Source organism: Strix uralensis, chromosome 24 (assembly GCF_047716275.1).
Source record: "Strix uralensis isolate ZFMK-TIS-50842 chromosome 24, bStrUra1, whole genome shotgun sequence".
Classification (NCBI taxonomy): domain Eukaryota; kingdom Metazoa; phylum Chordata; class Aves; order Strigiformes; family Strigidae; genus Strix; species Strix uralensis.
Window position 1 is genome coordinate 4,048,453 of NC_133995.1, and position 16,104 is coordinate 4,064,556.

General features: G+C 48.6%; 1 protein-coding gene across 1 annotated transcript in view; it reads left to right on the forward strand.

The window, feature by feature from the left end:
* Positions 1-14,913, forward strand: part of GNAI3 (G protein subunit alpha i3) — a 33,233-nt gene extending 18,320 nt beyond the window's left edge. The window contains exons 4-9 of the mRNA XM_074893440.1: positions 1,573-1,730; positions 8,769-8,897; positions 11,377-11,506; positions 12,520-12,673; positions 13,446-13,659; positions 13,754-14,913. Of these exons, the coding sequence (XP_074749541.1) occupies positions 1,573-1,730; positions 8,769-8,897; positions 11,377-11,506; positions 12,520-12,673; positions 13,446-13,636 (762 nt within the window). The 3' untranslated portion in view covers positions 13,637-13,659; positions 13,754-14,913. The remainder of the gene's footprint in view (positions 1-1,572; positions 1,731-8,768; positions 8,898-11,376; positions 11,507-12,519; positions 12,674-13,445; positions 13,660-13,753) is intronic.
* The last annotated feature ends 1,191 nt before the right edge of the window (positions 14,914-16,104 follow it).

Consider the following 16,104-nt stretch of genomic DNA (forward strand, 5'->3'; position numbering starts at 1 on the left):
GGTGGGGAAAAAAGCACAGACAGAATGGGAAGTCAGGGACTCCTGAAAACGGGTAGGAGAAAGGAATTGTGTATATCAGCCTAGGACAGCAGCTGCACAGCCTGTGACTCTTTCTATCTGGCACTAACTCCTCGTGCTTACAGTTAATACACGGTAAGTGAAGTAACCTAATCTGTTTCTTTGTGATGCAACCACAGATATTTTGAATTTACGATATAAAGCATCCTGGCTGAAGGGCATATCTTCACTTGCATGTTAACCTAGGCTGTTCTTCAGCTGCTGCTCCGAATCCTCCCTGGTGTTCCCCTCCACGTTTCCTCTGTGCTTGATCTCAACCTAAGTAAGGTAGCTGGAAGGAGGAAGATTAAAATCCAAGTTCCTTTCTCAGTTGACCTGCCCAGGCTTATCTGGCTTCTCAAAAGCAGAACATGAAACGCGTGCCAAGAATTTGCTCATGCCCGATCCACGCTGAAGGGCAAACAATTTGCCACACTTTCCTAGGAAAAGACCAAGGGTAACCAAATCAACTGTCTGGCAGCAAACCACAGCGGTGACCTGTCAGCATACCCATAAGTGCTCTACCTGCAAAGAGCCGTAACTGAGGTCCACCTCTGTTGTGGCAGTTCAGACCTTGATGAAGTTAATTTAAGTGCCCGTGGCTTGTGCTAGGGAGGTGCCCTTTGGAGTAGCATGTCGACTTGACTCTTGCCCAAGCTTAGGTACGTGCTGGGCAGTACGGTTTAAGGCTCAAGTGAGAGGAGCCGATGTTGGGAGGAGACAGTCTGAAGCTGAGAACTTGCTGGGATAGTGAAAGGTCTCTTACATCTCCTGGAAGGATGCTGGTAGATCTGACCACCGTAGATCCCATCAGTGTGGGATGTAGGTCAGCCTGTTTTTCGCTTTTCAAATCTGCTCGTTGAGGTCCTACTCTAAGACTTCTGAGAAGAATTTTTGTGCTCCAGGGCAAACACTCAAATCCTGATCAGTCCATCCCATCTCCTGACAAAATGCTTTATTAAGAAATCGTTCTCCCTTACTTCTGCCAGCTATAGCAGCAGGTGGGCAGTCCTCAAAGCCTTAAACCTATAATCATCCAAAGCTTCCTTCTGATACTGAATTTTTCCTTGTCGCCATACTCTACAACACTATAACAGAGGTTTTCCAGTTGAAAAACTATTATTTATCGTTTAGTTATCGTTATAGTAGCACGTTGGCGTACTTACCTTTTCTCTGAAGCGTTATGCCAAGTTACTGGCATGTCGTGTTTCTGATGTGGATGCTGCCTGTTGGGAGCGGTGATCCCCGACAGAAGCGTGTTGTGCCACCTGTGATCGGTGCATCTCACCCCACGGGCTTGGAGCTGCTTGCCCAGCATTTGCCTTTCTGACTGCAGGAGAAAAATAACTTGATGATTTGGGGGAGAAAATTGGATGGACAACAGGAGAGAGGGGACCGTGATTGCTTATTGCTGCAGCCCCTGGGATCATTACTTCATGTGAAGCCTCCCTGTCACTTGTAAAGGCATAAAGGCGTGTACATCCTAACTTGTTTCGATTTCCCCTCTTCCTGCAGGACGATGCCCGTCAGTTGTTTGTATTAGCTGGAAGCGCAGAGGAAGGCGTGATGACCGCCGAGCTAGCTGGCGTGATTAAGCGGTTATGGAGAGATGCTGGAGTTCAGGCTTGCTTCAGCAGATCCAGAGAATATCAGCTTAACGACTCTGCATCATAGTAAGAAACTGTTACCAGCTTCTGGGCTCTTGCCAGCTAACCAAGCGGGGCTCGGAAAGGGCCGGTGTGACTGCAGGCAGGGTGGCACGTGGGTGGTGAGGGTCCCCTTCAGAGGGGGCGGACAGAAACCTGAGTCTAACTGGTTTACACGGGGCTCACAGGGTGACTCGGTGCTCCAGCTCATCAAAATCAGTTTTACTGTTTATCTTCCCTGTATTGGGAAAAACCCCACATTCCTTATTCTGTGCCTAGGTGAATTTGCCAATCTGTTTTCAGTGGAAGAATAACTTAGCAGCTTGCATTAAAATGGCTAGTTACAGCAGGTGATCAGCCACGTCGCCTTCATTATCCCTACAGAAAGGAGTTAACGCCGCCTGAAACCGAGCTCCTGATTAAACTACCAAATTTCTGATGAGCAACAATTTCCAATAGTGGGATCTTCTGATATTGGCAGATCAATGTTCACATAGTTGTTCTCCTTAACAGCTCTCACTGCACTTCAGTTCCTGTGCCTGACGCCACACGGGCAGCGCTGCAGGCTAGCTATAAACCTGCTTATTGCTCTGCTTCTGAAAGGCACACAATTGCTTAACAATTGGAAAGTTATGACTAGATAAATAGGCTGCTGCTGGCTGGTTAATGAGAATTTTGACTAAATGCCTCATCTATTTCCAAGAGGCAGGTTAGTGCAGGGAGGGGAAACTATTTCTTTTAATGAGCAAAACAGTTGTTGCTTTTTTCTTTTTTTTTTTAACAAAAGTCGTCATGTGCTTGGTCTCTCTAGAACAAATATTTGAAACTCTGAAAGGATGATTTTTGGGGTTAAGTGTGTCTCCTGATGTCCAGCTGAAAACTTGTCTCAATTTAGCCAAGTTTTAAGCCTTTGAAAAATTAGTTTGGAAGTGCTTTGTAAAGGAACTTCAGATGTGTCACAGCTCAGTTGCCTGCAGGCTCTTTCTGTGCAGAGCATATTTTAGCTTGAAAATAAGGAAGAATTTTTCTAAATTTGTAACACCTTGGCAGGCGATCATGGGTTTAGATCAAGGTAAGTGAGTTGACAAGAGGAGGCTTTCTCAGATTTGTGTGTGCCTTTACAGCATGCAGGGAGGAAACTTCAGATTCAAAGGGAGAAAAAAGGATAGATGAGGAGGAGGATGAATGAGGGAATAATTTAGTGAAAAGATGTGGAGAAGAGAAGGAAGGCTTAAGGACTTCTTGAGCAGAGGATCTAGGGCAGGAAGCGTAAGTGGTTGAGTGGAGCTTGAGGAAGCTAAAGATGGGGAACATGGCTTTGTGGTCTGGATGGCAGCTTTGAAAGAGGAGAATGAAGGCAGGCTGGGGAAAACAGGGTGGAAAGGGCTCAGAAGCAGAGCAGACTGGGGGGAGAGGACATTAACCTGCTTTAGTAGGTGCCCACTTGTCCTGGCTGCCCTCCGGAGACTGGATTTCAGAGGGTTATTCCTGTTCCTGAATATCTGCAACTCACTCGTGTCCAGTTACTGGTTCGTGTAGGCACAGCTGCCGTGACGAATGGCTGTCATGGGCTGGTGTCACATCTGCGTGGGAGAGAGATTGCAGCCCGATGACCCATGTGTCATTTTTGATAAGTGCATCAGAGAATTTTGCTTCCTGTCCTAAGACCACAGGAAATTGCACTAAAGCAGCATCATTTTCAAGCGGTAGCCCGGCAACTCGGCAGTCAGGAAACGCTGCAAGTTGGTGCCTTTAAAGCAGAGCACGATCGTGCAGTTAAAAACCTGCAGGACCCCCGTCGTACCAGATGGCCAGATGAGCATTCAGTCAGTATTTTTCCTTCTCTGCTCAACGTGTGGCTCCTGACCTGCCTTATCTTCTGGTGCTACCCAATTAGTTCTCTTGTCCACCACGCTTAAAGGATGGATGTCCTGCAATCCCTTTCGGTGGTGGTGGTTGCGTACGTCCTGGCATTTGTTGCAGTTCTCCTGGGGGAATTTCACTTCCCTGCTCCTTTCAATATCTCCTACAAACAGGACTGAAACTTCAGGGTTAGCAGTCTTTAAATACGTGCCCCATTTGAGATGACTGGTTTTTCCAGCTGAAATTGTCTTGCGCTGTGTTTCAAGCCTGGTTCTGGCTGACTGGGTGCTGTTTGTTGCTTCACGTCAGACCACGAGGCCTCTGCTGAGACACCCAGAATGGGGGGAAAAAAACAGAGGAATGTGTGAGGAGTGGCTGAGGGAACTGGGGGGGTTTAGTTTGGAGAAGAGGAGGCTGAGGGGAGACCTCATGGCCCTCTGCAACTCCCTGAAAGGAGGGTGCAGAGAGGGGGGATGAGTCTCTTGAGCCAAGGAACCAGCGCCAGGACAAGAGGGAATGGCCTCAAGCTGCGCCAGGGCAGGGTCAGACTGGCTCTTAGGAAGGATTTCTTTGCAGAAGGGGCTGTTGGGCGTTGGAATGGGCTGCCCAGGGCAGGGGGGGAGTCCCCATCCCTGGAGGGGTTGAAGAGTCGGGTTGACCCAGCGCTGAGGGATCTGGTGGAGTTGGGAACTGTCAATGTTGGGCTAATGGTTGGACTGGAGGATCTTCAAGGTCTTTTCCAACCCAGATGATTCTGTGGACGATTGCTTATGAAAATTAGGTGGCGTCAAGAACAAGAGTGCTGTGGCAGAACGCCAGGGTTCTCGGGGCAGCACTGAATTGTTCTGAAAACTTTTTCTTCCTGCTGTTTCCTGTCTTGTCGAGCACCGCTTCCCCTTGTGCGGGCAGGGATCCTGCCCGTCGGAGCTGCCCTGGCAGGCAGGAGGCCGTGTGGGAGGAGAGGAGACGACTGTAATAACGGGGTGTCGTAACACAAACGCAGCGGGCGGGGGTAAGCGCCCGGAGATAACCACTTGTGACACTAATCCGAGTGATCTGTCCCGGAATCGTAGTGTTTTACAGGTTTTCTTTTTTTTTTTTAAGAACATCTGAGTAACTCTTGGTCTAAACTGGATGTTCAAGCACTAGTGTAAACACTCAGTGTCTTCTCCAGGCACCATCTGATAATGTTCCTTTAGCAACCACCCTGTCCTTGGTGTGGTATTGCAAATATTTATATTTCTACTTATTGCAACTTCCCATTTTTCTTTACTTATGACATGAGCAAATGGCTCTGTAGCTCACACCCCCCCCCCATCTCGAGTCAATGCCGTGGAGAAGCGTTTTGGACCTCTGCACACAATTCTTGGTGTAATAGCTACAAAGAACAAAAAACCTGTTTGCTGGTGTGGCAGTGGGGGTGCTGAGGCATGTTGCTGTCTCGCACATCTCTTAATTACCTCTGATACTTGGAAATGTCAGCAAGCAGATAATGCTTTAAAGTATTTTACTTGCTGGTTTCGCTACTTTTTTTTTCGAAGTTCATGCAGATACCAGTCTGCAGATACTGTAGGTAATTATCTGCAGTCTCACAGGCAATTAGCATAGTTTCTGATCAACTATTCTCTATTCTGGCATATCTTGTCTTGTTCCCAAGTGGCAGTTTTGGCCTGAATTCCCTGACATGATGCTGGATAAAACCTAGATTACTTCTATGTGGTTTTTTTTCTCCCTTTTGCTTTCAAGCACTAGTGTGCAGGGCATTGTCCTCCCGATGCTTTCTTGTGGTTCCCCTCGAGTAGCACCACCTTGGGATCGCAGCTCAGGTTTTTGAAGGGAGCTTTTTCACCCGTAGGTCTGTGCTGCAGGCTGTGGGTCTATCTTAGCAGGCCCAGAGGAGCGTTCAAATTGATAAAGGTAAAACACAACATTCCCTTTTCCTGGAGATCCTGCTCTGTTACCTTGTTTTCTGCTTTGCTTAATCTGCCAAAATCCAGCTAGACATGAGGAGACGGGGGAAGCAGATTTCTGCAGAAGAAATGCATTTCTTAAATATAGGTTTCACCAGGTCTTCACTTGTTTTCTTCTTGCTGCAGGAAGTCCTGGCTAGAGATGATTAATTCTGGATGTAGGAAGAATACTGTTTGCGTCGTCAGACTGGCACAGGTGTTTGTGATAACGTTTCTTGAAAGCTTGGTGTTTGGTGGCTGCAAATACCGACCCACCTGGGTACCAAACCTGCATCTTTCTGCCCTCTTGTCTCCTCTCCCTGGAAAGGGCTGGCTTTTGTTTGCTGCTCTGCCTTCGGGCATGATGGTGACAGCCCCTCCTTCCCGTAGCTCAGGCTGCGGATAGCTGTTCATAATAAATGCTTTGTATGAATCTTTCAGAGCTTTCAGAGCCATTTTTGGCCTTGAAAGCATTCTTTTCCAGCACTAAAAGGAAACATGACTGAATTGTTAGGAAAATACCATTCCAGGGTTCATGTGAGAGTGTGGAGGAGGGGAACTCTGTTATCTTCACCAACTGGACACTGTCCGCTTCAGAGCATCCCCCTCCTGCAGTCCGTGTTTCCTAGAGCAGTCTGAGCGTGAGATGGGCCGACACTCAATCTGGCAGGTTTTCTGACCAGACTGGAATTACAGATCCTTGCACACGCAGGTACTGAACCAGTGCCAGCCTGGCACAGGATGTCCTGGGAGGGCTCTAAGACAAACAGGAGTTACGCTGTAGGCTTTTGGTCAGCTTGTTTTTGTACTCCAGTCCTCATTTTAAGGGGGGGAAAAAAAAAAAAGGGAAACAAACCAAAACTGTCTTTTTGCGAGCTTTTGTTTGCGAGGTGGTGTTGAAGCATGAGAAATAGCTGGCTCTGTAAACACAGGGATCCAAGGGGGGGAACAAGTGTTGCAACCTCAGCGTATGAAGGAAGCCTTGGTGGGGAAGGAGAGTGTGAAAAGGGATTCAAACTGCGTGGGATGAGGAGAGATTCAGTAAGGTGTATGTTTTCAGTTCCTGAAACAATATTTGTGAGGAACGTCTTTAAACTTTCAGACAGACTGTGGCGAGCTGGGGGTTATGAGTCGCTCAAAACCTTGACTCTCAGACTCTGCTTTTCCAGTTGGGGTGGTGTATGGTGGTTTTATTTTTTTTCTGCAATTCCACTAAATCTGTGGGCAGAGGAGACCCACCCAACAAAGCCAGGCTCAGAGCCCAGCCCCTGTGCAGACTGTTTCCCCTCTACCATGTACAAAGTCAACTGCCTCCCACGAGGCGAGGGTGGCTGGAGGAAGCTGTGTGCACGTGCACTTGGGTGGCTCTTCTGCAGGGAAATCCCCTGCGCGGGATCTTCCAACTGTTTGGGCATTTCCTTGGGATTTACCATTTGAGTCTCCCTGGAATTAGTCTAGCAAAGCTTATTTTTTAAGGCAGCTTGCAGATAGAGCCCTGCTTAATCTGATACTCCGTGTTCCCTGATTGATGTGCAAGTGTTCGAGTGGCACTTTGCAATTCATTTGGTGGGAGTTGCCTGACTTCATTCACTCCTCATGGGCTGCCTAAAGAGCCTTAAGTAGGAATTATACCACTTTCACTGCCCAAACTTCTGATGCTGAAAGCTGGCAATTAGGAGCAGGTGGTTTATAGCTTCAGCTTTGCACATTTATCACTTCAGTGGTGGGGGCAGCTGTGTGACCTGTACCAAAGCCAAGCTGGTAGGAGTTGCTGGGTCAGTTCTTAGGTAGCACTCACATCAGCTTTTGAACCACCATATCCCAGCTAAACTCCTACTGGTAGGAAAGAGAGGGGGTGGGGGGGGAAATCTGGGCATGTTATTTCCTCAGCAAAAATATTTAACAGAAGCCCAATGAAGGTAAGTACCTTCCAAATTCTGTTTTACGAAGCTAAAGCCAGTCCCAAGTGTAAGTTTTGGGTGCTGTGTTTCTGGTCAAAGAGCAGTTCACAAACCAGTTCACATCCCACTGAACAGGAGAGGAGTTGGCCCTTTCAGGGCTACAACCGCTTGTAGATACCGGCTCTGTGAGAAAAGCCCTGCGGCGCTGGGCGAGCACGGGCAGGAGGCTGGCAGGTAGGCTGGATTCTTCTGGGGTTTAGAAAATAGGTCAGTGCTCTGCAAATGTGCTGGCAGTCCTGGCCAGAGGAGGTGCTGAGGCTGACGGAGGAGGGAGATGTTGCTCAGTGTGTTGCCTGCTCGGTGACGAAGGCAGGTGGAAATTTGGGGTTCCTGGCACAGCTCTCGGGCATGCGCCGTGCGGGAAGGAGCGATCCCTGGCTGACAAGGGATCTGTGCTGATAACGTTTGGCTGGGAGGGCAGGGTTATTACACCAGTGTAGAGCCATTGCACCACTAAAATCTCACAGTTAGAGTACGGTATTGATTAAAAACCACTCCTGATAACGACGTGGCTGGTCCCCTCCCAACAGAGCTGGAGCAATCCTGGTCTCCTTTGCGGAAGCAGGGGGCCGTCGCCTTCCCCTTAACAGGAAAAATGAGCTCCGAGGTGTTGCTGGCTGGAGTGGGATTTCTGACGCTGCTGGAAATGATGTATACCTCTTACTGATGTGCCCAAGGGCCGAGCTTCAAAGGGAATCTGCTGTAGCTGGAATTAGTTGGGGTCTTGATGGGCGCGTTGCCTTGGTGCTGCAGAGAAGCAGCTTCCTCCGGCGGCCGTGCCGTCGGGGAGCTGGCGAGCGGTGGGTCAGTTTGCTGTTGCTAGAGGAGGTGAGCGAATCTGCTTATGTCAGGGGTAGTTCTTGACGCTTAATTCTTTCCCCCTGGTTCATTTGATGTATTCTTGCCCTTTAAAAGCGAGCCGCTGGATTTATTGCCTTGTGCTTTGATGCGAAAGACCTTGACTACTTTGAATTGCCCCAAGAGATACCAGTCTTGGCATGGCTTCTGCATCAGCAGCGCTGCTTACCGGGCGTCGCTCCCCAGCTAGCTGAACTCTACCCAGCACATGCTGCAAGGTCATATGGGGAGGGGTTAAAAAAACCCCACCAAATCAACCCTGGGATAGACCCAAGGGTGGTTTTTTTTTTTTTTTTTCACTGCGTGTTTGAGGTTTGTACTGTGTGAAGATGATGAATAAATTCTGTGATGACTTTCTTCTGCAGTTTATAAAAGATTCATGGCAAGCAAGCAAACTAAAAAAAGCGCATCTTGTGTTGTCTCTTCTGGTTTAGTTACCTAAATGACTTGGATAGAATATCCCAGCCGACCTATATTCCGACTCAGCAGGATGTTTTGCGGACCAGAGTTAAAACTACAGGCATTGTGGAAACTCACTTCACCTTCAAGGACCTGTACTTCAAGTAAGTGAAGGGCAGCGCTTGTCCCCGTGGACTGCGGGTGATTTCTTCAGCGCGTGGTGGGGGTGGTAGGTCCCACACCTGCGCTGCAAAATGTCTTGCCCCGTTTTTAACTGTCCTCCTCGCCTCCGTTACGCTCCCTCTCTACTGGCATTGCGCACTGGAGATACCGGTTTGACCTTTATTTGCCTTCTTCTGTTCTTTTCAGCTGCTTTTATGTTGGAATCGCAGACACAGGTACTGACTGCTTGTTTACAGGATTAAAAAAAAATACATATACTAAAAGGACACTGACTCCTGGATTTTGAGTTTGAATTTAACCCCTTCCTTTGAAGCGGGAGATGAGAGCTCTCCCCGCAGTCACGGCCGTGGCTCTGGGCTGCATGGTGTTCTCCACGAAGCTGTAGGTGACTGTGCTGACTGACACTTGCTGCGGAGCAGGAGCGGGGCATGCTGACAGCGTGCTGGGGACTGGCTGCCTTTGTGTGACACCGCCGAGGATGGCGCTGGCCTGTCCTCTCTGCCTTCTAAATTCAGTCCCTGCAGGGCTCGGGTATCGAGCCTGGTCTTGGCAGTGTCCCTTTACGTATCACTAATCGAGCTCCCTCTAACCCCCGTAGCGGCTGCTAGCCTGCAGTTTAGCTCTCCTCCCTGCTCTTCATCTGCTCGTTAGAAAAATCCTCGCTTTGGATCCCGAGCGTGCTCCTGACAAACAGCCTGGAGCCTCGCGGGGTTGGGCATTTGTGTCCTGTAATGTGGATGTAGGAGAACGTAGCCCCTGTGTGGTGGGTGACTTCCCTTTGTCTGTGGCAGTGTTCTTAAGTCTTCGTTGCTCACAGCCTTTAAATAAGCATTTGTTTGCTTATTTTTAGTTTGTGTTTGCAGTTTGAAAGAGCCGTAGCAAAAATCCAAGTGTTGCTTATAAAACCTGATTCGTTTGCACGCTTTTTTTAGGAGAATAGTAGCATTTTGGTTTCTGAACTGTCTTAACCTACGAACCATTTTAACAAAAATGCCTAAACATTTCGCATCGCCGAGCTATTTACATGCCTTCTGGTTCACCCAGGGAAAAACTTGGTTTTGGTCGTGCTGTATTAGGATTAGCATTTCCAGCTGCAGCGTGTGGTGCTCATAAAAAATCATCACGTCTGACTAATGGAAGAGTGAGCTGGAGGTAGCAGGCGTGTTGGGTTTAATCGTTATAACCCCTCTTTTCAAGTGAAACGGCTGAGCGCTCGGAGGCGTGCCTCCCTGATGCAAAGAGGGGAATTGCTCTTTCCCAAGCCTGCCCGGAGTCATTGATCATGTGCAGAGCCTGAGACACGAGGTGTCTCGTCTTGGAGGGATTTGCTCCACAAAGGAAAGCATTAATACGTCTTAAACCCTGAAGCTGCCACCTCTCCCGCGATGGAAGCCTTGATGTTAAATCTCAGACATTAATAACGGGCTGAGGTACCTCGGTATAACTGTGACTCGAATTTGGATGAGCTCGGCGAAGCCGAGTTGTCAGGGATGCTGTTCCTTTCCAGATGTCTCTGCGCTAACAGCAGAGAGTAATGGCAAATGATACGTGCTAAGTAAATAGCCTGTATCCTCCCCGAGATTTTCATCTTTCCTCCCGCGGTCCGCGGGGACGGTTTACGTTAATCAGAAGATTGGAGTGAGCTGAATGGTGCTTCTGGCTGCCTCGTTTGGCATCATCAAATTGCATTGCTTTTGGCCCACCCTGGGCAGCTTCTCTCTTGTCTGCCTGTTCGCTCTGATAACAAATCAATGTTTATGATTTTCGTAGCTCTTGGATATTGACTTCTATCTGGCTTGATTTAATTAAGTCACAGTCAATCAGAACATTCTGGGCAATCCTGCTTCTTCATCAAAATATTTTGGTGAGCAGAGTGTTGCAACTGTCCAAGACGCCTTTTTTTTTTTTTTACAGACAAATTCAGTAAGCAACTCTGCAGCCTTTAAACCTCAGTAGCTTACAGATTATTTTTTTTTAATACATAACACTGTTTCTTAACCCCATTAATTTTTTTCTGGGTCCCAGAAGTAGCATGCAGGTAGTATGTTCCAGATAATCCTTTGTCAGATGCAGTGTAAATTAACTGGAAGAGCTGACTATGAGTAGGTGTTTGGAGTCCAGTCAAGCAAATGGATTGTTGCTAAGGAAATAGGAGACAGAGAACAAAATAAGCATGCCCTGGTGAATCAGCAGACTTCTGGATAGTGATGTAGGTAACACCTAGTTCTTCCTGCTGAAATTGCTCTAAAGAAAAGAATTCTGGTTTTAAAATCCACTCTCCTAAGGAAGGGAGGGCTCTGAGTTCGTGGCCTTGCTGCTGGAAGGCTGTGTACCTGTTTTCCCTGAAATCCTGCTTGTTTGAGAGTCCTTAGCTGAGCCTCCTGAATCCCCTGTGAGTGGTGTGGTGGCCGGGGAGGGAGATCTGTGTAGCTCCTGAGATGGTTCTTCTGCCTCTCCCAGGATGTTTGATGTTGGTGGCCAGCGGTCGGAGCGAAAGAAGTGGATCCACTGCTTTGAAGGCGTGACAGCAATAATTTTCTGTGTGGCCCTCAGCGATTATGACCTTGTCTTGGCCGAGGACGAGGAAATGGTACGTTACAGAGGAGTTACCAGTGCCTGGCTGGGTGGCACTGGAGGAGAAGGGAGGTGGAGTCGCGGGGTGGGCATGTCTCTGGCTTGTCCAGGGGCTGTGAAGATGAGCAGTTCCTTGCGGCAGCCTGCAGTATCTTCCCCCAGAAACTGATAAACATAATCCCAGAATCATTCAGGTTGGAAAAGCCCCTCGGGATCATCGAGTCCAACCCTCAGCCCGACTCTACAAAGTTCTCCCCTACCCCACATCCCCCCACAGCTCATCCAAATGGCCCTTAAACACACCCAGGGATGGGGACTCCACCCCCTCCCTGGGCAGCCTATTCCACTCTGACCACTCTTTCGGGGAAACATTTGTTCCTCATGTCCAGTCTGAACCTCCCCTGTTGCAGTTTAAAGCCGTTCCCTCTGTTCTGTCACTAATTCCCTGGGAGAAGAGACCAGCACCAACCTCTCCACAACGTCCTTTCAGGGAGCTGTAGAGAGTGATGAGTCTCCCCTCACCTTCTCCTCCTCACACTGAACAGTCCCAGCTCCTTCAATGGCTCCTCACAGGATTTATTCTCCAGGCCCTTCCCCACCTCGTTGCCCTCCTCTGCCCTCGCTCCAGCCCCTCGAGATCTCTCTCGTATTGAGGTGCCCAAAACTGGACACAACCCTCCAGGTGTGGCCTCACCAGTGCAGAGCACAGGGGGACTGTCACCTCCCTGCTTCTGCTATGCATCAGTGAGATTTTTCTCCAGGCCCTGGTTACAGGGAGGAGCTGGTTCCCCTAGGTGTGAGCACCTCTGGGGAGGAACAAACACATCTGGGGGGACTTCTGGGATGAGGAGGTGACCTGACCCCTGCTCAGGGCTGTGCCCGTGCTCTTCCTGATGAAGCAGCAGCGAGGACATGTCGGTGACACTTGGCTCTAGTCTGGCCTCTGCAGTAAAACCTGTCTGTCCCCTCACCCCATCCTCCCCTCATAACTCTGGAATGATGCAGCGCCCTTCTCACTTTATTTTCCAGAACCGGATGCATGAGAGTATGAAACTGTTCGACAGCATTTGTAACAACAAGTGGTTCACAGACACGTCGATCATTCTCTTCTTGAACAAGAAAGACCTGTTTGAGGAAAAGATTAAGAAAAGTCCACTAACGATCTGCTATCCAGAGTACACAGGTTGGGCTCCTGAAGCTGCGTTTCGTTTGTTGTCAGGGCCAGGAAGGAGTTAGTCAAAGCCTACTCAATCCGAGATAATTTAAAAGCTTATCTTTTCCCCAATTCCCTTAACTCTGTCTCTTGGGCAGCATCTTCGGGCTCTCCGGTAGCTGGTAGCTCATTTTCTCGGAAGAGATGTGGTCATGCACATCTGTGGTTCAGAGCTGCCTTTGTCCTTGTATTTTATGGCTCGGAGTACAAAGAGCAAAGTGTTGCACTCCAGCAAATCAAAGCCACTCTGCATTTTCCACATTATTGGGACAATGGTTTAGTCGAACTTCAGTTTCAGAAGCTGTGGAACTTGTCCACGTCCTGGTGTGTCCGTGTTTCAGCAGACCTGTTTTGCAGCGCCCCCCCCCCCCGCCGTGGCCCCGCACAGACGTGATGCTTCACCTAGTCACTGCTCGAGGCATTTAAATTGATTTTTTTTTTTTTAAATGGTCCTTCCTTTAAACCTGCTTATTCCTGTCATTTGGCACTCTTCTGCATGTTTCCAGCAGGATTACCGTACAACGTGCCCCGCTAGTGAGCTCTGGGCAAGGAGCAGTTGGGGAGTGACTTGTGCAAGGTCACTCATCAGAGGCTGGGGATAGACTCCAGATTTACAAGAAGGGGTTAATGGTGGATTTGGGTTTGGAGCTGGATAAGGCAGATGGTTTAAGCAGCTTAATATGTACTTAAAAGATCTCTGCTGTGAACTGCTGGCCAAAGTAAGGGATCTTATCTTTTTCAGGCTCCAACACGTACGAGGAAGCAGCTGCCTACATCCAGTGTCAGTTTGAAGATCTGAACCGGAGAAAAGACACCAAGGAGATCTACACGCACTTCACCTGCGCCACCGACACCAAGAACGTGCAGTTTGTCTTTGATGCTGTTACAGATGTTATCATTAAAAACAACCTGAAGGAGTGTGGACTCTATTGAGAAGGAAGGGGCGTGGGAAGAAGGTAAAGCCGGGCTGCTCGCAGCGTTGAAGCGTTGCACGCCAGCTCGGGCTGGCTTGGCCTGTCGCCTCACTAACGCTCCCTCTTTTCTTTTCAGTGTTGTTTTTTTTTTTTTTTTTTTTATGATGTGGCGTTTTGAGAACCAGACTCTTTGCTGCCTCGTGGGGACAGCTGCAAGCATGAACAGGACCAGGGAAACGAAAACAGCATGCAGAATCGTTGCATTCTTTAGCACAATCTTCTGTATTAGGGACCTTTTTATTGATATGGGATGTTGAAGTTAGGTCAAGATGGAACAACTGTTAGTGTGACTAGATCATCCTGGCGTCGTTTGGATGGTGTAATCTCAAATGTGTACAGCTGTTGTGAAGTTGAGGTGCTGGATTCCAGACCTTCGATATGTAGCTTTCTCTCTTTCTTTGGTTAACAAGCCACCACTAGTCTGTTTTTAAGGTTTTTCCATCAAGAAAACTATAACTTTACTAAATTTTATTTCTTTATTTGCAAACAAATCTTGTTTTAAAAATAAAAAAACAACAAAAAAAAAATATCACTTAACTATGCACATGTGACCAGATCATGCAGAAAGTATTCCTCTTAGCAGGAACTCTTTGTTTTTAACACTTGGTATGGTCAGGATTTAATATTTCTGCAACTACTTAAAGGATCCTTAGAGCTCTTACGGCGATAGCTTCGGCTTCTTGGGGTGTGTGATTTGTTACCATCCTGCTACCACAAGGCTTTCAAAAGAAGTTTCTGCAGCGGGATGAGCGAGTTTTTAGCTTACGGTTAGGGGTGACCCTGCTTTCTGCTGATGGCCACACGGAGATTCCTTGTGTGGGGTGAGCGTGAAGCTTGGGTCAGCGTGTACCCGGGCTGCGTCCCTCGGAGACGAAAGGCTGAGCTCCAGACTGGATGGGACACGCGTGCTGCTACAGAGCTACTCAGTCAACCACTCTAATTCTTGTGCATTTTTGGTCTAAACCGGTGGGCAATTTTGTAAAGGGTGCACCTTGTTCTGCATTTACCATGGCCTTTTCTGTTCAGAGACTCCTAAACTGTATTGACGAGCATGCCTTTACTTTGTATATGTGGTGCCAAATTCCTGTTTGCCATTGTTTTTACTGTAGCAATGTTCATAACCAGTCAGTACATTCCTTTGCTGAACCATTGCATCGAGACTCTTTTTCCCAGTTTGTCATGTGTACAGTTTCAATCTGTTATAGTTGTTGGCAGTATTAAAATGGTGAGTAAACAGTTTAGCCTTTTCTCTAGTTTTATTCTGAATTTTATCCAGGAGCGTCGTGTCGTCGTCCCCCCCCCCCCTTTTTGTGCTTGGCTGGAGAAGGAAGGTAAACGCTTCCCTGGGAAATGGGTGTGATAAATGGGTGTAAATAAAGGTTCCTCATGCTTTTATCCCCCACGCCTGTCACTGCTCTCTGTGCAGCCAGTCCTGCAGCTCCCGAAGCTGCGCTGGCACAGACGGAGGACGACCGGCATCCCGGCCCTCATCAGCCTTATTGGCAGATGGTTCCTTTGCTGCTTATTTATAGCCCAAGTCTCGCTGCCTCTCTTGAACCTGATGGGAAAATGACTGCTCTGGATGCCCTTACGTCATGTCAATGTAACCCGTTTCGAAGAAATACAGAATGAAATACTCGAGGGATGCTTGTGGGTGCTGTAAATGGCTACACACACACACACACCCCTCCCCGGTGTCTGCTGCCTGTCTGCTCCGCAGCTACAAGTGTATTTCTGTTCTGGAGCCTTTCCCAAGCTGCCTTGAGCTCTGACTGCCTGACAGTTCCCTTCTCGCCAGCCTTGAGGCTTTACTACAGTTTCTTGCTAAGGCATTTTAAACAAATTCATGCAAAACCCCTCCAGAATTGGATTGCAACAGCGTGGTGCTCCCTGACCGGTGCTGGAGCTGCACTATGGGCCTGGCCCTGCACAATCCCAGAATCATTCAGGTTGGAAAAGCCCCTCGGGATCATCGAGTCCAACCCTCAGCCCGACTCTACAAAGTTCTCCCCTACCCCACATCCCCCCACAGCTCATCCAAACGACCCTTAAACACACCCAGGGATGGGGACTCCACCCCCTCCCTGGGCAGCCTATTCCACTCTCTGACCACTCTTTCGGGGAAACATTTGTTCCTCATGTCCAGTCTGAACCTCCCCTGTTGCAGTTTCAAGCCGTTCCCTCTTGTTCTATCACTAATTCCCTGGGAGAAGAGACCAGCACCAACCTCTCCACAACGTCCTTTCAGGGAGCTGTAGAGAGTGATGAGTCTCCCCTCACCTTCTCCTCCTCACACTGAACAGTCCCAGCTCCTTCAATGGCTCCTCACAGGATTTATTCTCCAGGCCCTTCCCCACCTCATTGCCCTCCTCTGCCCTCGCTCCAGCCCCTCGAGATCTCTCTGGGATTGAGGTGCCCAAAACTGGA